This window comes from Ictidomys tridecemlineatus, chromosome 5 (genome assembly GCF_052094955.1).
Source record: "Ictidomys tridecemlineatus isolate mIctTri1 chromosome 5, mIctTri1.hap1, whole genome shotgun sequence".
NCBI lineage: Eukaryota > Metazoa > Chordata > Mammalia > Rodentia > Sciuridae > Ictidomys > Ictidomys tridecemlineatus.
Genome location: NC_135481.1, coordinates 28849011 through 28870170, shown reverse-complemented (window position 1 = coordinate 28870170; position 21160 = coordinate 28849011). Strand labels below are relative to the sequence as shown.

Below are 21160 nucleotides of genomic sequence, written 5' to 3'. Positions count from 1 at the left end.
GAACCCAGGGCCTCACAGGGCTGTGAGCTTATCTTGCCAAGTGCCTACAGCAGAGGGGAAGGAGCTATGGGACTTGAAAGCATTCTCTTGGGTAAATAGAGTATTTCTGGCCCAGAGAAAGGAAAAACAGTGTTCCTGTGTCACCTCCTAATTATCCACCGGGCTGGCACCCATAAAAATATTTTAAAAATGCTTAATATTTTGATCTGTGCTTCTCAAACTTTTGCATGCCCTAGACTCACTTTGAGATCTTGTTGAAATATAGATTACTGGGCTCTATCCTACAGTTTCTAATCCAGTAGGATTTCTAACAAGCTACCAAGTGATAAGTGGAGCATTGTAGAGGGGAGGGGGTAATAATTGCTAATGAATTTTATCTAAAAATGTTTGACCAGTTTGATTACTTTATGAGTACATGTGAAGCAATTTTGAAACTACTTAGATGTATTATAAGACTGAGCATGTGAGTTTGTGTGTGAGAGAGATGGAAGTAGATTGTTGGGTATCAGGGTTCTCACTGTGGGGATATATTGCAATTGGAGGTGGAGGTACTTGTATAGGCTCATTATTTTAAAAAATCTGTACATAAGCATGTTTACATAAACATGCACAAGTGTGTTATGTATGTATATTTGTATCTGTGTATATATTAATTGTATGTATATATTGGTCATGGTTTTATCTGAGAGGGTGGAAAGACAGTCACCCTAACAGCCAGAAGCATACTCAGCATCCAGGTTTTCTCCATCTTTAATACCATACCTGATCAAAACAAGCCAATGGCAGAGTAGATAAGATTAAGACTTTTTTTTTTTTTAATGCCAGAAAGCCGAAAAAAAAAAAAATAGTGGGAACATGTCGCAAGGGCATAGGAGCCAGGTTAAAGGGATTCCCACCAGTCAATTCTGACACAAGCTGAGCACCAAAATACTTAAGTACAACAATGAATTATAAACAATTGGGAGGAAAAATGCATTGAGTCCACAACAGTAAATGGATAAGTGAGAGAGAAAGCAGGCTGTTACAACTCATTGCAGAAAGCTGAGGGCTGCCTGTCAAACAAAGTAGGAGTGCTGGAAATGGAAAATAATTTTGGAACCATCAGAAAACAAATTGGTTCATGCAAGAATCAACCAATGCTAGTCTATGGGAAATTTTGATAAGGAGTGGGAGATTTGCATGGTCTAAAAGTTTTCCCCCACAAATTGCTTATTAGTTGTAAGGAATGGAAAAAATGTGTTATGATCATACAGTGGAGAAATCAGACAACACTTCAGGTGATTAAAATTAACTCACCAGTTAAGTGAGGGACAGACAGTTGGGGGCCTCCAGATGTGATCCTCTGAGAAGGATATACATGCAGCTTTCTGGATAAGAAAGCATAAGCTCAATGGAATCACCAGGAAACATCAGAAAAACACATTAACTAATTTATTAAAAACAAGGGGTTGTGAAGACAAACAATAAGTGTTGGCGAGGATGTGGGGAAAAAGGTACACTCATATTTTGCTGGTGGGACTGCAAATTGTTGCAGCCAATATGGAAAGCAGTATGGAGATTTCTTGGAAGATTGGGAATGGAACCACCATTTGACCCAACTATTCCTCTCCTTGGTTTATACCCAAAGGGCTTAAAAAACATCATACTACAGGGACACAGCCACATCAATGTTTATAGCAGCACAATTCACAATAGCTAAACTGTGGAACCAACCTAGATGCCCTTCAGTGGATGAATGGATCAAAAAAATGTGGCATATATACACAACAAGATATTCCTCAGCAATAAAAGAGAATACAGTCATGGCATTTGCAGGTAAATAGATGGAGTTAGAGAAGATAATGCTAAATGAAGTTAGCTAATCCACCCCCGAAAAACAAATGCTGAGTGTTTTCTTTGATATAAGGAGGCTGATTCATAATGGGATAAGGAGAGAGAGCATGGGAGGAAAAGATGAACTCTAGATAGGGCAGAGGGGTTGGAGAGGAAGGGAGGGAGCACTGGGTTATAAATGATGGTGGAATGTGATGATTATTATGATTATTATTATCCAAGGTACATGTATGAAGACACAAATTGGTGTGAGTATACTTTGTATACAACCAGAGATATAAAAATTTGTGCTCTATATGTGTAATAAGAATTGTAATGCATTCTGCTGTCATATATAAATTAAAAAAACACAAGAGGTTGTATACTTCAAACATGTCAATATTGTGACAAAGGACGATGGTAGGAATGTTTCATAATAAAAGAAGCACAACAAATATGATCACTAAAGCTGAGATTGGATCCTGCACTTTAGGAGAACAATGCTCAAAGGATATTATTGGGTCAACAGTGACTATGTAAGTGAATGTCCCTATTCTTAGGAAAAACACTCTTGAATATTTAGGGGCAAGGGGCCATGATATATGTAATTTACCCTCATATGGTTGAGGAAAAAAAATCTGTGTATGAGAAAGAAAGAAAATCATAAAGCAAATAGAGTAAAATGTTAACAATTGGTCAAATTTTTTGTTGTTTTTGTTACCCAGGATTGGTACCAGGGGTGCTTTACCAAGGTGGTACATTCCTGGCCCTTTTGATTTTTTTTATTTAAGAGACAGGGTCTCACTAAGTTGCTTAGGGCCTCACTACATTGGCCTTGACCTCCCAAGTAGCTGGGATTACAGGCATGCACCACCCTGTTGGCTTCCATTTTCAACCCACTTAGATGGTATTACCCTATGCCAGTTATTCAGACTGCAGTACCTTCCTGAGTTTGTAAACACATTTCTAGGGAGGAAATGTTCAGTCAAAAGAATTAAAGGGGCGCTTGCCTAGCATGCATGGGGCACTGGGTTCGATCCCCGGAACCACGTAAAAATAAAAAATAAAGGTATTATGTCCATAAACAACTAAAAAATTTAAAAAAATTTTAAAAAGAATTAATGGAAGCAAGAACTGTTCACTATTTTCCTTAGAAAGTTATAATGTGGGAGAAGGAAGAGGCCCTTAATTGTTTTAAAAGAGGGTTACACATACATACACATGCTTACACACTTGAAAAGCCATAGACTGTCTTCCAAGAATTCAAAAGAAACTGATCATGGATTTCCTTTAGGGGAGGAGGACTAGGTAACTACGGAATAGATTAGGAGAAAATATAGTTTTCTCTGTATATCTATTTATGGTGTTTTACTTTTTTTTGTTTGTTTGCTTTGGTTTTAGTTTTGATATTAGGAATTGAACCCAGGGATGCTTTACCACTGAGCAACATCCCTAGCCTTTTTTGCATTTTATTTTGAGGGTTTCTCCCTCTCCCCCAGGCTGGCCTCAAACTGTGATCCTCTTGAATCACTGAGATTACAGGAGTGTGCTACTGCACTCAGCTGTGCTGTTTAACTTTCTAAAAAAAAAAAAAAAAGATGTGCATATAGCATATATTTAAATATAAATATCCTTTTAAAATTTTGGGCTTATGAGACAACCATAAAATATAATTAGACTAGAGAAAGGCCTTTCTAGGAAAATATCTTGTCTTTAGAATGCTTATCAAAGATGGGTTTGTGAAAACCAAGACTTGCCAACACTTGTCTGCCCACCAACAGATCTGTGTTCATATCTCCTCTCCTATTGTCCTCAGTTACAAACAGAAGGCTCCTGATCTACTATTTACTGGGGATTACTTTGTTTCTCTAGCAGCAGGAATGGATTCAGATTAACTTTTTACCTTGATTCTTCAAGATTCCTGTATGGAGGACAGCAGTTGGCTGAGAGGAGAAGAACTATCTCAAAACTGGATCTGAGGGAGTGAACCCAGAATCTTCACCCCATTAGCATCATGCTTATATCACCTCTCATTCAGTGATAAGTTTGGGTGAAACACACACAATCTGATTTGGTATCTCAAGTCTATACAGAGCCCCAAGAGCCCATCTATCTTAATAAGCAAGTTTGAGAAGGCAGTCTCTTCCTAAAAGTGTCTATCTTTGTAGTTACATCAACATAGCCATTCTGTGGTTACAAGTATATCCAAGCACACAACTTCCCAAGCCAGGGCCACAGGAATCAATTGCTCCTCCTTTTTCACTCTTCACAAGATCTGCTTGATTTTAATTTAGAAATAGCTTTCAAAACTTGCCCACCCATTTTCTCTACCTTGGTTGACAGTGACATATGATCAGACCCTCCTTGCCATCCTTCCATGCTACTAATAGTTCCCTGATACTTCTCCTCCTAGTACCTCCCACTCTGGCACACTTTCAAAAGCACAAATCTGACCATTTCCTGCATGACGGGTCACAGTTTCCTTTAGGTCCTGCTGTCATAGGCCAAAGGCCCTTGACTGCACAGACATACAAGGTCCTTTGTCATCCTTTTAAAGTTTTCTTTCCATTTCATTGTCTTTTGGCACAGCACTGTATTCCTACCTAGATCATGGTCAGTATTTCCCCACATGCTTTTTCTCCAGGATGTGACACATCATTCCTCTTTTGTGCCCCAGGGCCTAGAACATGAGAAATATTTGGGCAAATGAAGAAACAGGGACCCTCTGAATGATGTAACATGGCCTTTGATGGTGCTTCTTAGACTTTACATACAAAGAGATCTTCTGGGGCTCTTGTTAAAATACAAATTCAGACTCAGGAGGTCTGGCATGGAATCTAGTCTGCACTTCTGATAAGTTCCCAGGTGATGATGATGCTGCTGGCCAGGGGAGCCACACTTTGAGCAGTAAGGATACAGAACAGTAATAACTTTAGATGGAGGAGCATGGGGATCAATTATTTCTACAGGGATCTTGAAATTTTTAGTGAATTTTTTATTTCAAAAAGATCAAAAGGCTGGGCACAGTGGTAATCCTTGAGACTCCGGAGGAAGAGGGAGGAGGATCTCAAGTTTGAGACCAGATAGTGAGACTCTGTCTCAAAGTGAAATTTAATAAAAGACAGGAAATGTCGCTCAGTGGCAGAGTGCCCCTGGGTTAAATCCCTAGTAACACATATGCGCACACACATACACAGAGATCAAAAAAAGTCAAAGATTTTATATACACACCACTTAAACAGTGAGCTATGGAGATATAGGGTATTCTAGAAATGAGGGTAAAATAGTTAAAAAGCATCTGCTTTTAAATTATTGTATTGATATTCTAATACTTAATTGGAGTTACGTTAGATTTACCTTGGAAGCTTTTTAAACAACACATATTCTCCTTCATCTTTCCCACCAATCTGAATTTCTCCCTAGAGTAATATGAAACCCTTGGTCCATGGCTCCCACCACTGAAAACTACAGCCTTGGTTCTTAGAAGGCTTTTGTTATTGATGGGACTATACTGTGTCACTCAGCTATGCTGGGGAAGCAACAAACTTTATATATACAAGAAATCTGCCTGGAAACCTCTTCCTCCATTTCTGATCCAAGTCTGACTCATCCTCTAGGTCTTCAAAATTGTCCCTTCATCATACCCAGCCCTCTCCTCCCTGGAACCATCCCCCAACACACACACATGATGTGAACTGACATCTGTCTCTTCCCACTAGACAAGTGTGTTGTACATTCCATCCCCAGTCCAGACCACAGAACCTGCTAGAACAAGTGCTCAAATGAATGAAGAAATTAACTCTTGTTTCTTTTATCTAATGAACTTCTTCTTTCACTTCTTAAACTCTGTCCACAATTGGCTACATAAAATTCCTTAGGAGAGGGCTGAGGTTGTGGCTCAGTGGTAAAGTGCCTGCCTGGCATGTGTGAGGCACCGAGTTTGATCCTCAGCACCACATAAAAATAAATAAATAAAATAAAGGTACTGTGTCCATCAATAACAAATAAATAAATAAACAAATAAACAAATAAATAAAGAAAGAAATAAAATCCCTAGGAGAGCTAATATTTGGTATAGAGCTAAGACTTGCTGAAATGACAACACAAGATATCTTGGTGTCTGTTTGCTGTAAACTGTTTGGGTTGGGGGGGGGCAGACAAAAACAATCTCTTCCTCCTCAATGTTCAAATTGAGTAATATTTATTGCTTACAAAACAATATGTATCATGTTTGTAAGTTATGAAGCAGTAACAAAATGAACACTATGAATACACCACCCAACAGAACTGCCTTGTGAAGCCACAAGCATGTCCTCTCCTCTTACCTCCTTGCATCCCCTCACCCGAGGCAAGCATTCTCCTGAATTTGTGTTTTATTATTATTATTATTGTTATTATTTGGTGCTGGGGATGGAACCCAGGGCCTTGTGTAAGTCTGCACAAGTGCTCTCCCACTGAGCAACATTCCCAGCCCCATTTTTTTATAGCTTTATATTGTTTATCATTTTTAAGTGGTGCTGAGGATGGACTCAGCATTAATGCCTCACATGTGCTAGGCAAGTGCTCCCATTTTTTTTTTTTGTGGTGCTGGGGATTGAATCCAGGGCACCACAATGTGAGGCAAGCACTCTACCAATTTTTTTTTTAAGAGAGAGTGAGAGAGGAGAGAGAGAGAGAGAGAATTTTTAATATTTATTTTTTAGTTCTCGGCGGACACAACATCTTTGTTGGTACGTGGTGCTGAGGATCGAACCCGGGCCGCACGCATGCCAGGCGAGCGCGCTACCGCTTGAGCCACATCCCCAGCCCCCAATTTGTTTTTATTAAAATAGTTTTTTTAAATCACATATTTGTGCATCTCTAAACAGTAAGTGGTTTTGCCTTGCTTTTGATCTTTGTAAAACTGGTTTTGTTTTGGTGTGGTTTTCTATAGCTTACCTTTTTTTTTTTTTTTTTAAATCAACATTGTTCCAAAGACTCATATACATTGTTATGTACAGCTCTGGCTCATTTATTTTTATAACAGCATATTATTGCACTACATAAGTCCATCATTATGTATTTATGCTTTCCTTGTTAGTGGACATTTAAGCTGTTTCCAGGTTTTTGGTCTTAAGAACAATGCTTCTATGAACAGTCTTTTTAGGTATCTAGGCATACTCAGGAGTTTATCCAAAACGTATACAAAAGAATAGAACTGCTACATATGTGCAGGTCCAGGGTTATAAGCGGATGCCAAATTATTATTATTTGAGTTTCTGATGATCCATGTCCTCACTAACAGCTTGTTTTACCAGGACATGGGCAATGGAATCCCAAACTGGCAATCTTTTGAAGGCAGCACTCCTGACTGAATGGGCTATTTCCTCGGACCACTTGGCTGGAAAGCCTGGCCTGAGACTGCATCCATAAGGTTGGGCCCTAAGTCTCACACCTTGCTGGATTTTAATATTGGGGACAGAGCACTAAATTGAGATAAGAGACTAGGATGCCTACTGAACTTTGCTGTGGACACAGCAAAGAAGGCAATCCATCATAGAATGTGGGACCTGTCAGGAACCCTAAGGCCAAATACTTCATTTTACATTTAAGGAGACTAAAGCCCAGAAAAGTTAAGTTACTTGACAAGGTCTAAGAGTTAATTACTGCAAGAACCTTTCTCCAGGGCACTTGATTCCTAATTCAGAGTTGTTGTTTTTCACCCAGTAATTTAAGATGGTATAACATGATCCAAAAAATAACAATGATGCTAAATATTCAGATAACTGATTTGTTTTCAAAGGTAGTTGTTTGATTAAGTAACTGATGAATTTGATAACTAGCTTTTTTGGCTTATGATGTAATATTCAATGAGATAAATAGTGCACAATTACGGTTTCAATATACAAATTAAACTACCTCAAGACTCAGGTCTCTTAAGGAAAAGTATTCCTAATCATTCTTGCCCTTGGATTATACCCCTGCCCCAAGGAAAACATTAGGCACCTCTTTAAGAAGCCATTTTTGTGAGAAAGGCAAACTTCAAATTCATTCATTACTTTATGATCACCCATAATTAAACTATCCTAAGAGGCTGGGAACCATGGAGCTTATGGCAAAACAACAAAACTACCTTCCTCTTTCCACAGGAAGGTAGAAAAACATTGAACAGAGAGCAATTTGCTGCAGAGGTACTTAGCACTCTTCAGAGCATGTATAATAATCAAATGTAGCTTAATTGTGTGCAATAGGAGTCTGTCCCCATCCATCAAAGGCAGCAAAAAATGGAACTGAGAGGCAAAGAAGGACAGTTTAAAAGGTGCTTGGGTAAAGGAAAGTGGCTTCCAAAGCCTGTAGTGGAAATGTCCATTCTTTTTACTTTAGGAATTCTCTTTTCCACTCCTACCCATTTGCCATGCTCCTTGCCACCCAAAAAATCCATTTACCATTTAAAAATATTTTTTTTTCATTTAACAACATCGGCAGGTTGATAACAAGAGCTTTCTGTGAGGCATCGTCCTTTTAATGTCAGGAGGGTTTTATTACTTCAGGGTGGAGGGCTTGGAGGGAAAGAACCTCAAGTAATTTTGCCTCAGGAATGCTGACCAAATGGTATTGAGATACTTCTGGTTCAAGTTTTCCTCCTAGCAGTCATTTTAATCAGCACTTCCCGTATTTAATGAGCTTGTAGTGCCATTACATAATCACCCAGCTCACTGGATTAATGATGAAAAGAGGAACTGATTTTTTCAGTTGCATCATTTGAAGTAAATGTTAACTTTCTTTCTGAGTCCTTAGTTACCCTAACCGCATTAGTGTGACAAATATGTCTTTGTCTAGCATAAGTAATTAGAATTTAATCACTTTAACTGCATCTTAATTACCCCAAATGAATTGGAAGGACATTTAATAGCAAAGATTAAATTGCCTTAATGAACGATTTTTGTGACTCCATCAATACTTGAATCACGTTAGCCACTCCTCTCACGCACTCCAGTCGAGGAACCGGCAGTGAGCACAGAGGTCACTAGGTGGCGCACTTCTCTCGTTTGTTTATTTAATTTCCCCATTGATCTGTTTTAGAAGACAACAGGAAGGAAAGCGAAAAGCACATAGTTTATTGTGTTCTTCTGATAACCTCTCTTTGGGACTATGAGATCATCACAAGATGTGAAAACGAAAGGAGTGATTTCAGAAACTGTCGATTCTGAGTACCCTATGGCATATGCAAAGAAAGATGAGAAACACATGGGTGACTGGAAGCATGCAGGGTTCGAAGGAAACTGTAAGTTGCCCTCTGGACAATTGCCAACATATAATCAGAGTTTTAGTCAATTGATTATTTTGTATGTATGCAGAGTCCTAAAATATGAGTAACAGTCAAGCTTTGGAACTGAAAGGCAGGCACTGATGTGGAGCCAAGAAATGTAATTGCTGCCCAAGTGCAGATTAGAATGCCGATGCTTGAAAATATGGAAGCATCTGGGCCCTTGGGGCCTCCTCCAGGCATGGGTCTCAAGGGGCCAGCCCTACCCTCAGAGCACATCTAATGAGATGGGTCTTGCCCATCAATAATTGTTTAAGTGAACAAATGGATAGAGACTGGGGTTCCATGTGTAGCTCCGTTACTGCCTTGCATTCCCCCTGGCTGCTTCTTCAAAGGAGAGCAATAAAAAATCTCTTTTAAAAGTCTTGAGTAAAAATGAAAGAAGTTTCCATAAGTAACACTCTTTGAGAGTCCCAGAGGGAAAATACACTCTCTCTAATTTCAAGGATTTTATTATGCACAGACTTCCCATTGGGTGTTTATGACCATGAATCAGACATTTCCACACTCTAGGTCCACTGACCTGGTGGAACTGAACCCGCAACAGAAGCATGAGGTAGAGGATAAAAGAGTTATGGGTTTTGAATTGGGAATGCTGAGTTTAGGGCATCAGTGTTTTCCAGTTGTATTAGTACAGGTAAATTATTTAACATCCATAAAGAAAGCAACAGGGAAAATCATGGTAACCACCTAGACTACTGGTTCCAAAACTTCCCTGCACATTAAAATCACCTGAAAGCTCTTAAAAATGCCAATATCCCAATGCCTCATTATGCAGAGAGTACCGGCATATATACTTGGGAGACTGAGGCGAGAGGATCTCAAATTCAAGTCCAGCCTGGGCAACTTAGCAAGATCCTGTCTTAAATAAACAAACAAATAAATAAAAACAAAAACCCAATGCCCAGGTCATGTTCCATACAAAATATATCAGAATATCTGTTGTTACAACCAGATATTAGGGTTTGTTCATTTTATCTCTAAGTGATTCCAATGTGTTGCAAGACTTAGTAGCCACTGGCATAGATGATGAGTATTAAATGAGAATATGTATGTGCCTACTGTAGTGTACAATCAATATGTGCACAACAAACAAGTTTCCTTTATTATTTATTACTGTGACAAATCTGATGTATTATACTTTAGTGTCTGGTTATGTTCAGCTTTAATCTTATTAAATCACCTTGCCTAAAGGAGAGGAATATTTCTAGAGCTAAACTGTTCTAATTTTATGATAATATAACATTTTGGGAGGGATATATGTAGATGATTCTATTGCAAGACCCCAGGAAAAATAATTTATATGTTTGTGTCAAAATAGATCGTTTTGAGATTGGCCTATCAACTAATCCAATTCTATCATCTCAAAAAAAAATTAAGCTTCATTAGTATTAACACAATTGTATTAAAATAAAAACCTATAAAAACTTACTGATAAGAGGGCTGGGTCGTGGCTCAGCAGCAGAGCGCTTGCCTAGCATGTGTGAGGCACAGGGTATGATTCTTAGCAATGTATATAAGTAAGTAAAGATCCATTTACAACTAAAAAAAATTAAAAAGCTTACTGATAAGAAATAGGAATTTATGATTATATGCTAAATTCATTCAATTAGAAATAAGTTTTTCCTTTTTAATGCACTATAACACTGATCTTTTTCAAGTGGAAATATGACTTTCTTCTCATAAAGGTGCTTATCTTATTTAAATAGACATAATGAAAAATTATATTTAGTGAATATTTGTTAAATGTCTTTCTCTAGCATGAGAAATGGATTCTCTGACACCATGACTTCTGTAAAAGCCTCCTTCTGTTGCTATTCTAAGTTGGGGGCCATTTAATTTTACCTGCTTTAGTGGGGACCAAAATGAAACTAGTGATTTCTCATTCCACCCGTGAATATTCTGTGGCTGAGGTGCAGTATTTAGTGTGTGTCTGAATATTCCAATCAGTGGAGTTCACAAAAAACACTCAGTACTGCCACTTCAAGGACAAGGCCTCTAACTACAGAGGGCGAGGAGCAGGACACCCCAAAGCCTCCTTTTTAATTTCCCCACTGCATTCGTTAGACTTGAGGATTTTTTTTTCTTTACAAGAAGATCGGGAATAAATTTTACTGATGTGCTCTGTAAGAACTATTTCTTCTGAGAACTTTGGGGAGCAGCATCTGTTTGATTAGCTGAATTTGGCATGAAGGTGGAAATGATGACATCAAACAGCCCGTGTAACAACCTCCTTAAAGACCTCGTAGATTAGAGATGACTATAGATTTTCCCCAGCGCGGATCAAAGGGACTGAATTGAACGTTTTAGCTTAATGATCCAACCCCTGTCACACCCACAGGGACACGAATTCCGATTTTATAAGCAGGTGTGCACGTGCGCTCAGACGCATACACAAAGCTGCGGTGGGGGACGAAAAGATCAACCTCCGGATCGACGCCGAGAGGTTTGATCTTTTCGATTACTTGACGGCCACTGTATATACTCCTGGCAGGTCCTCGTGCTCTCATAAACTTCGGAATATTAACTGTTAATTTTCGTTTTCTCACTACAACTTTTTAAAGGCAGGCATCCTAGCCTCCTTTCAGGGGCGCAGACTAGGTGACGTGATGGTGGAGCCCTGTCCAGGGTCCTGACGCCGAGAAGCCGCTCCAGGGCTCCAGACCTGTCGGCCTCCGAATGCCCTTTCACCCACCCCACAGGAGAGAAAACAAAGACTTCCAAAGCTCAAGGTCTCAGAGCTAGCTGCCTCCTGACTCCGGTCGGTTTGCTGGAAGAGGAAACCACAAAACAAAGGAACCACTAATCCGCTCAAACTATATCCCTTGGCCCCAACCTCCAACTTCAGACCGCCAACATTACCTTTTTTACACTGACTCTGATTTTCTCAAATAAAAATATGTCAGCAAAAGCATCATTTGGATAACAAATCCAAACATGCGTCTGTTTGGGGAAGAGTTGGGGTGTACTTTGGGAAGATGAAAATTTTGTCTCCATCGATGGGGTAGCCCTAGGCATTGTTGAGGTTAATTTTATATCCCCTTCCTCCTCCTCCACACCCTGTTCATATCGAAATAGTTATCGGTTTGAAAATCCCTAGGACAGAGCTGTTCTAAAAACAAAGACTCAGCAAGCATCCCTTTCCTCTCAGCAGGCTCAACAACGGACGCTTGCTGGGCGTCTAGCCCCGGCGGCCCGCAGGGGGCGCGCGCAGCTTCCGCAGCTCAGTCAGTCTGGCAACCCGGAGAAGGTGAGTCCAAACGAAGGGAATCCGGGAGCACAGCAGTTCAGCACCCGCTCGACTCACAGAGCACTTAAAGCTTGAAAATAAAGACACATCTCGGGCTCTGGGTCACTTTGCTGCTACAACATAACCGTGTGATTGTTGGTACTGTTGGTCCCAAGTATCAGTTGCAAGTGAAGATGTCCGGGCTGAGTCTCAAGCTATCGCGGTGCCCTGGACCTTCGATCTAAGATCTGGATGGCTCTCTGGAGGCTTCCAAGTAGCTCGCGGCTGTACCTACTGCCAGAGCCAGACATCCTCTGATCAGACTGTGGGGTTTGTCTCTGTGGGCATCCTCCCTGCACTGACACCAAGGTCCCCAAACAATAGCCACCAGGTTTCCTCAAGCCTCAGAAGCAGGGTTAGACCACTACAGTCAGACTAACAGGCTTCACTCTTCACTACCTGAATACTCTTCTTAACCCTATGGGCACCTCCCCTCCCCCCCTTCACTGGGGCATGTATTTCCTCTGGGGAACTATAGGGGACCCCTTACAGTTCACACACCCTCAAGGGGGCAGACACAGGCTGAGACAGGCTGCAGAGCCTTTTAGTGACTATCTCCAAGACCTTTGGATTTTGTAATTCAGTGGTGTGTGTGTGTGTGTGTGTGTGTGTGTGTGTGAGAGAGAGAGAGAGAGAGAGAGAGAGAGAGAGAGAGAGAGAGAGATATTGATTGATTCCCCATGGAATCCATAATTCATTGCCAACATTTGTCCTGGGCAGGCTCTGGGACTCTCAGTCTTCTTCTGACAACAGGCCATCCCCTGACCATGCTGGAAGGAGGTCATTCCAGACCTCTTCCCCCCAGGCTTCGAGCTGGACACGGTCGGTTGCGCCCCTTGGGCTCTTTGTTCACACGCAGCAGGCTAGGAGCAGCTGCTCCCAGAGGCTGAGCACAAGGAAACCCGTCCCTTGGCGCCTTCTCCCATTCTTGTGCCCATGCCCTTACACCTCCCTTGAACTCACATCCAGTCCTGTCTTTTCTCCTGGCCCAGGGATTGAGGAAGTGCAGTTCCTAGGGCCCAACACTGCATTCCTGCCTGGCTCCCGTGGCCCAGGGAGGCAACGGGACAGTTGAAATGTCACTGGCTGAGGTAAATATTAACAAAAAGCAAATGGACTTGTGCGGGGCCAGTTATCAATCAACCAGGCCACAAGGCCACTAACAGCAAACACAGTCCAGGTTGGATCCGGCGAGACTTTCTCATCGCCGCCTCTACGTGGAACCCAGTCCCCCTGGCTCAGGTCCTCCAGGACTTTCTAGGTCAAATACTTGACCAGTAAGGGGGCGAAGTCCTGGGTGCTGAAGGCCTGACCATTTCCCCTGTATTGTTTGGAGGCTTCCTCACCTGCCAGTCCTGCAGTGTTAGAGTGGCCTAGCAGCTACCCACTCCGAAACCTTGGGCCTGTGAGCGACAGCCTCCTAGGTTTACTGTGCCTTGCCTATTGGTGGGTATCTGCTGCCATCTCTTCCAGCGCTGGTAGCTCCTGTGGTGCAGCCAAAGCCTTTTGAAATCTTTAATTGGAAACTAATCTCCTGTGACTTGATAGGCGCCCACGTCAGAGGCAGAGCACACCCCTAGCCCAGTTCCCCCATCCCACTCAGGATCAGAAGCAGCCGTGAGCCCAGTGGCGCTGTGTTATAATGGGGCAGTAGCAAGTATAACATTGAGAGAACATATAAATTGATTTTTTTAAAAGGTAGTTAATTTGGTGAGAATTTCCTTCTGTCGCCCATTTTCCACCAGAGTTGAAAATTCCAGACCAAAGGTACCTCTCCAAACATGCTGCCTCATGCAGAAGGTTTTGACCATTGGCAACAAGCTGTGTGGAATGTAGGAGACAGAGAGGTACACGGAGAAGCCATCCTCCTGCTGAGGAGGGAAGGAACACATCTCAGTGTGATTCTGATTCCCATGAGGATAGGGAGGAGATTGCCGGCCCTGTCTTTGAGGGCAACAGCAAGCAAAGCTACAAGGGGGCACTTCTGCATTGGGGAGCTGGTGGAGGAGGACAAGCACCAAGATCCTGAAGCCAAGGCCAAGTTGGTTTTCAGGATCCTGCACTCCTAGCCTAGACATCATTTGGAGGGTTCAAAAAATGACTTCACTTTTTTTTCTTTTCTTTCTTTTTTTTCTTTTCTTTCTTTCTTTCTTTCTTTTTTTTTTTTTTGGTAACAAATTGTTAAGGACTCCAACCGTTACTCAGTGGTTTAAAAATAGGTCATGCTTTTGTGGCTTGAGAGGTTCTTTGCATGGGGCCCTCCTGGCCAGCACTGCATGCTCAGTTCCAGCCTTCCGCCCCACCTCTTTAAGTTGGGGCGAGGAAGGAATCAAAAGTAGAAGACTCAACGTTCTATCCAAGTATCAGGACACCAAGTACCCCTTGGGTTTGTTGAAAAAAGTGTGTCCAGCCAGAGTCTCCTATTTTTTACTTTTTCTAGGAAAAGGCCACCTGCCTGGGGCAAAGAGCATCCGGCTCGACACAGGCTGCTAGGTGCCCAGGCAGGCGTCTCTTCAATGAGTACCTGCCTAGCACCTCCAGGCCTTGCCTCTGTTGTGCGGGTTGCGGCTCTTTTCTCTACCCACCACCTCAGCTCTCCACGCCTGGAGGTCAGAGGGCACACACCTAGAACAGAGCGCTAGATCGGTTTCTAAGGCACGGGCTGTTGCCAGACGCAACCCATCAGTCTGTCCTTCCAGGGGAAGACCAAAGGGAGTGGGGAAAGGAGGGTCGATGAAGTCTGGAGTAAGAGCTTTGACTGGGGGTGGGGTGGGGCACTGGACTTCCCCTGAGGGAGTACCCTTGGTTTCACCTCTTTTCCATTTTTCTCTGTCCCACTCGCTGAGTTTGGGTCGCTTCTAGGCGAGCATTGTTCGGGTAAAAGGTCCCGAACTCCAGCCCTTGCGGTGGGCTTGTGAAGATACACTACCTTGGATGCCCAGTCAGGTTGAGCAGTCAGGGCAGGGAGTGACCCCTTCGTCCACCCTCTTACGAACTTCAGCAGTTCGTAGGGGTTTGGTCAACCCACGTGGGGCAAGATGATGGTGGTCCCAGTGCTAGAGAGTGGAAACACCGGAGCCCAGGATTCGCTGAGATACTCCGTCAGCCTCTCCCTTCGGTCTCCTTACCCGCTGCCTCTCCTGGTTTCCAGACGCAGGCAGCAGGAATATGCCAGAGAACGTCGCTTGGCGAAGGCCAAACTAGGCTTGAAAACCCCACAGGACAGAGGCTCAGTCAGCTTGGTGCTCCGGACCGAAGACCTCAAGCGCCCAGACCCAAGGAACGCTTTGGGTCGCTTCAAGGCTCGAATCTCAAGCTCACTCGCACCTGCCTCCCTCTAGCTTCTTATTGGCAGGCACGAGATGGGGGAGGGGGTTTCGGCTTTACGCTTTGATTTTAGACTGTGAAACGGCTCAGTGCCCCCGGCTCAGAGCGGATTGACTGTCTCACGTTCTCCAGGGACGAATTAATGGAGAACGATCAGTTAATTAACAAACCCTCATTCCGGCTTTTACCTTTCTCTTCGCCAAGGCTCAGGCCCCGGCGCCAAGCTGAGTTGCGCGCGCGGGGCGGGGGTGGGGGGGGCATGGACTCAGGAGTCAATCAACTTGGCAACCTCCGCCCAGGTCTCATTAAACCCAGTCTGCCCTCGGGTGCCCTTGGCTCTATCTCCCCTCTTGTCCTCGGTCTTCAGAGGTCGCCGAATCCGCCCGAAATCCCTGGTGCGGTTCCGGCTGGGTTCAGCTCTCTCCTCCGCCTATCTGCAGTCTAGGGGAGCCAGGCGCACTGTCCACGCAGCGCCACCGAGACCTTACCGCTTAACTACGAAACAGCCGGCTTGGGATTTGGGCCCAGAAGACCTTTGCTTGCAGACTTGGGGGTCATTTACATACTCCCACCCTCCTGTGCTGGGATTCAGACTGAAAGTCACGAAGAGGAATAAAACAAAATGCCAAGTCTCTTTGTAAAAAATGCAAGCGAAGGTGGCCCCCTGGCCTTCGCTGCGAGCTCCCTTATTGCTCTGCCGTTCTCACCTGGATCTCGGTACTGTCTGCCTTCCTCCCTCTCCTTTCCACGGTCGGTTCCACACTCATTGTGTACCAACTTTTCCGACGCGTCCCCTCTGCACACACTCCGCTCCATAACTTTGGAACGGCTTGCCCGCACTCTTAAAAGTGCGGTTCTCCGGAGCCTTACTGGTGCCAAATGAGCCCAGGAGGGGGTCGCCGCAGCGAGTTCAGCCAAACCTTTACTGGCAGCTCTGGCAAGCTCCAGCCCAGCGCCAAATACGTACTTGAGGGTACTGAAAGGGAGCACCTAAGCGCAGTTCCAGACACGCGTGCCCCCTACCTCACTTATCAAACCCGGAGTGCTCAGCTGAGAAGCTATGCACAGACTGTGTCCTAACAGGTTCGAAGATTCCTCCGGCCGTGTGACCCTCCAGCGCGGTCCACAGCACAAATGCGCCCCTAGAGTCACCGAGGCCGCTGCAGCTTAGCTCCCAGGGCCTTCCACAGCCCATTGCACTAAACCCTGAAGGAGGCAATCTGCTTCCGAAGCCGTGTGCTGGCTCTTCCAGGCCCAGGGACCCCTTCTAAGGAGAGGGAAGGATGAAAGCTCTGCCTACTCTTTCCCTCCCACCTTCAGGCCCTTGAGTTTCCGAGTCCCTTATCTCGCTTACGCGCCAAGCTCTTTGGCCCGCTCACCTGCTAAGCGGAGCGCGGACATTCGCTGGAACTCCGGTTCCTGAAGCCACTTCCACATCCTCCGGAAGGTCTCTCGGCCGGACTTGAGTTTGCTCCAGGGTTTGGGGTTGCGCAGCAGGTCCGAGAGGGTCCCCTGGGAGCGGCAGAGCACCCTCTGCGCGAAGATGGCCTGTGGGATGCTGTAGCGTTTGAGCTCGGTGGTGATACGCTGCGCCACCTCTTTGGTATTGATCTCTTCCATCTGCCCTGAATTACTTCCATTGCTGACCTGCGCGCCGGTCACCGAAGGGTTGGGCTCTCGGGCCGTTCCCAGGAGCTGTCCGTGGCCCTGGGCGTTCAGGTGGGCATGGGGGTGGTGCGGAGGAAGGCCATTAATGGGCACCATGCCAGCCGAGGTGGGCGTGAGATGCTGCTCCCCGTGGCGGCCGAGCATGGCCGGGTGGTGGGCTTCGAAGCCGTTGGGGGTGAGCATCTTGTCGGTGGGCATGGCAGCGCCGGGGTGGGCATAGTGAGGAAGCCCTTGCTGGGAGTTGTGGATGCTGCCCAGACCCGAGCCGGAGAGGGGCGAGAGGCTCTGGCCCATTCCAGTCACGTCCTTGTGGTAGGGGGTATAGAGGTTATTCATGGAGGCCAGCCCGCGCTCGTCCCGCATGAGTGTGAAGCTACCGCTCACGTTGCCCGCCAGACGCTGGTGGTGGTGCGGGTGGTGGTGATGATGGTGGTGGTGGTGATGGTGGGGGAATTTGTCCGATACGGTGGAGATGGGCGGCAGCGGCTGAAGAGGGGTTAAGGTGGTGTAGGTGGTGGGCATGCTCATACCTGGGGGAGTCTCGCAGGCCATGGTCATAGTGGGGTGCAGGGGACCAGCCAGGCTGTGCTCAGGGGCTCGGTGGTGATGGTGGTAATCGCTGCCTCCGCCGCCGCCGTCCAGGAGGGACGCCATGCCCATGGAGCGCGGGTGCGCGGGAGGCAGGTGGCTGCTACGGTGTGCCACAGAGCTGCGCGCGTGGGGACTGCCGCCCAGTAGGTCGGCAGGGGCGGGCACCGGCTCATGGCTCACCCCGTGCAGCTCGCTGATCGCCTCCATGGTCAGCTGCGCGTTCATCGTGATCCCGGCGAGCGGGCGGCGGACACAACATCGATGTGGCCGGGCAGAGGCTGCGAGGAGCGCACGGAGTCCGGTCTTCACATTGGCTGCCAGCGACTGTAGCCTTTCTTCCTTCCTCTCACTGTGGGTCTGTATGAGTGTGTGTGTGTGTGTGTGTGTGTGTGTGTGTGTGTATGTGTGTGTGTGTGTATGTACGCGTGTGTATGTGTGTGTATGTCTCCTTTCCTCTTAACCCCACCTTCCCCTCTGCGTCCTCCGCTTTTAAAAAATATTAATTTCCAAAAAGGATCCGCGTTGTTGGGAGAGCGCGATGCCACCAGCCCGCCTAGCCCTGGTCCCCTCTCGCCCCTTTTCTTAGAATTGTGAGGTCCCCGGCTCCCCTGACGCGACCGGCGCGCCTGCCACGGCTGCTGCCTGCCCGCGCCGCTCGCCAGCTCGAGCCATGGCTCGGTTACTGTTGCAGACTCTGTGGCCGCGGTTCAGTCGCCGCCGCGGCTGCAGCGGCCCGCCCTCACGCCTACCGGTCGCACTGCGCATGCGTACGGCTCGGCCCCGCCCTCTGAGTCCCCGCGATCCCAGCCCTTGAAGTCCCCGTACAAATGAAGGTGGGGAGGGGGTGGTCTTGCGCCTTCCCAGCGGCGCCGGATGGCCTGGAAGCGGTGGGCACGTGCAATGAACTGGGGCGGAGCGCGTCCTGGGGCCGCCGCCGCAATCTCGGGAGACTTGCTTCCCGCTCGCCTCCCTTGCACTGGTGAGCTCTTTCCTTCTAGCCCCAGGACGCTGCTGCCAGGCTCCTATCACGGCTGGCTCGCTATGCTGGGAGCTTTACTCTTCTCTCTATAGTTGCTGCTTCCCGGGGAAGGTTGCCCGGGAAGCTGGGGATTGTGTCATCACTCCTTTCACCCAGGCCCACTAAACTCTGTTTCCCGGAGAGATGCTGTAAGTTGGCGCTTTCTGCACCCTTATAAATGTTCGCCAATTGGAGAAGGGAACCCTAAATATCTTAAAGGTCTCGGTCAGGTTGGCAGCTGTTGACCAGGCATCCTTCATCCTCCCAGACAGTCCTCTGCCCACCCTTCCTTACCCGTGCCCTGAGGAAGGAGCATTAAGTGCCAAGAGTCCATACCTCGCTGTCCCTAGCCGCCTGTGTCCTTCTTCCGCGCAGCTCATAATTAAGGCTGCACGCCCGCTTCACCAGTGACTCGGAGGGGAGGGGGAAGGAGGAGGGTAGGAGTGCCCGGGTGGGTTCCCCTGTTAACTTCCGGTGCTGAGGGGGCCGCCGAGGCTCGGGCCGTTGGTAGGGTTGCCTCCGAGGCTCTCCTGGTAAAGCACCCAGAGGCCGCTGCTTGTGAAAAGTACTGACATAGGCAGGGTGAACGCTGCCACGCGGGTCTCCGCTTGGCCCGTAGGGACGCCCCTTTCCCAGCGTCCCTGAAGAAGCCTCCGGTTGAAAATTAATTCAGCTTCGGACGTAATTTTGCCCTTTCCACTGTCATGTTCCAATACGGGAATCAAACCTGGTCCTTAGGTCTGGACGCGTGGAGAAGCCCCCAGTGTGGGATGTACACCCGGCCGCCACATGCCGCGGCTTTCTTTCATTTACAAAAGAAAAGAAAAAAAAATCCGTAACAAAAGGCAGAGCCGTGTCCGCTTAGGTGCTTTCATCCCTCGGAGAAAGGACAGATGTGCCCATTGTCCGGCCCTTGGCAGTTATGGCCGGGTCAGCGCCGAGCCTCAGCCGCGGGCGAGCTGTGTTCACAATGGGGACAGATTCTCAGAGCCAGGGTATCTGGGCCTAGATACAAAATAAAGTTTGTGTGTGGCTTGTACTGGGCCAAACTCAAGTCATAGGTTTGTTTGCTGAGACACCGGGCTGAAATCCACCACCGGTGTTTCCACTGTAAATGCTCCCAGACCCTTGAAGAGGCCAGGGCTGAGTTGGTATCATGGTGGTGGTTGAGCTTCCAATAAGAAAGTTTCAGCTGGACAACCTTTAGGGAAGTACCCATCAGCTAGGGTAGGAACTAGTCAGGTCCATCTCCTTGCCTAGGTTCCACCCACCACAGGCCAACATCATGCATGATTCAGGTAGGTCACAGACAGTGGGCACAGTCAGTTTGACTTCCTTGAAAATGCCTTGTTCTGGGGCTGGTTAATATGGCGGTCCCAGAAACAATCTCATCCTATCCCAGCAATTTGTGTGGAGGCCCTGAAAATGGGGGCTCATCTCAGTGGACATCATTTCTACTTGCTCAGTGAACATTGAGGAATATCCCTCCTCCCCTGGCCAGGAAAAGCCCTTTGGGAAAAATACACTGGCCAAAATAAACTCAGAAAAACAATCACTCTATTTTAACATATCTATATCTACCTGTTCATACACATATATACACAAGCATAATACATTTGTTGTCTAGTAGATCACAGTTTGTTGGTGGGAAGCTTTTTTAAAAATATTGTTTCTGCTCTCTTATAGCATAGAACATTGGCCTTGCATATGAGCCCAAACAATGGGTTAAAATAGCTGGCAGCCTTTGAGCTAAACTGTCACCCCCCCCCCCATATTTTAATCCTACAGAAATGATCGATTTGCCCTATGACAACTCTCTTCCCAAAAGGCAGTGTGTTAAAGAAGTAAATACCACCAAGTACACAAATTGTTCATGGTTTTCCCTTTGTGTAGCTAATTAGGGGCTTGATCTTGGAAACCCTCCTTGTGAGGCTCCTAGCTGATCCCCTGGGGGGCACCTTAAGGGGGCTTGGATCAAGTGAGCTTGACTTCACCCATCCACAAAGGGACTTTTGAAAAGGGGGCCTGTTTTGATGTTGATCACTAAAGGGGAAGTGAAGGGAAAAATCTGGGCAAGTATGTGTTGGCCTTGCTTAGTTCAATATTTCACACTTTTCCTGAAAGATTTTCAAAAATGCATGTGACACCA

At 46.1% G+C, this 21160-nt stretch overlaps 1 protein-coding gene across 1 annotated transcript in view; it reads right to left on the bottom strand.

Annotated features, from left to right (window-relative positions):
• Onecut1 (one cut homeobox 1) overlaps positions 1-18760 on the bottom strand; it is a 41279-nt gene extending 22519 nt beyond the window's left edge. Inside the window, exon 1 of the mRNA XM_021726831.3 lies at positions 17114-18760. Within this exon, the coding sequence (XP_021582506.2) occupies positions 17114-18218 (1105 nt within the window). The 5' untranslated portion in view covers positions 18219-18760. The remainder of the gene's footprint in view (positions 1-17113) is intronic.
• Between the last annotated feature and the right edge of the window lie 2400 nt (positions 18761-21160).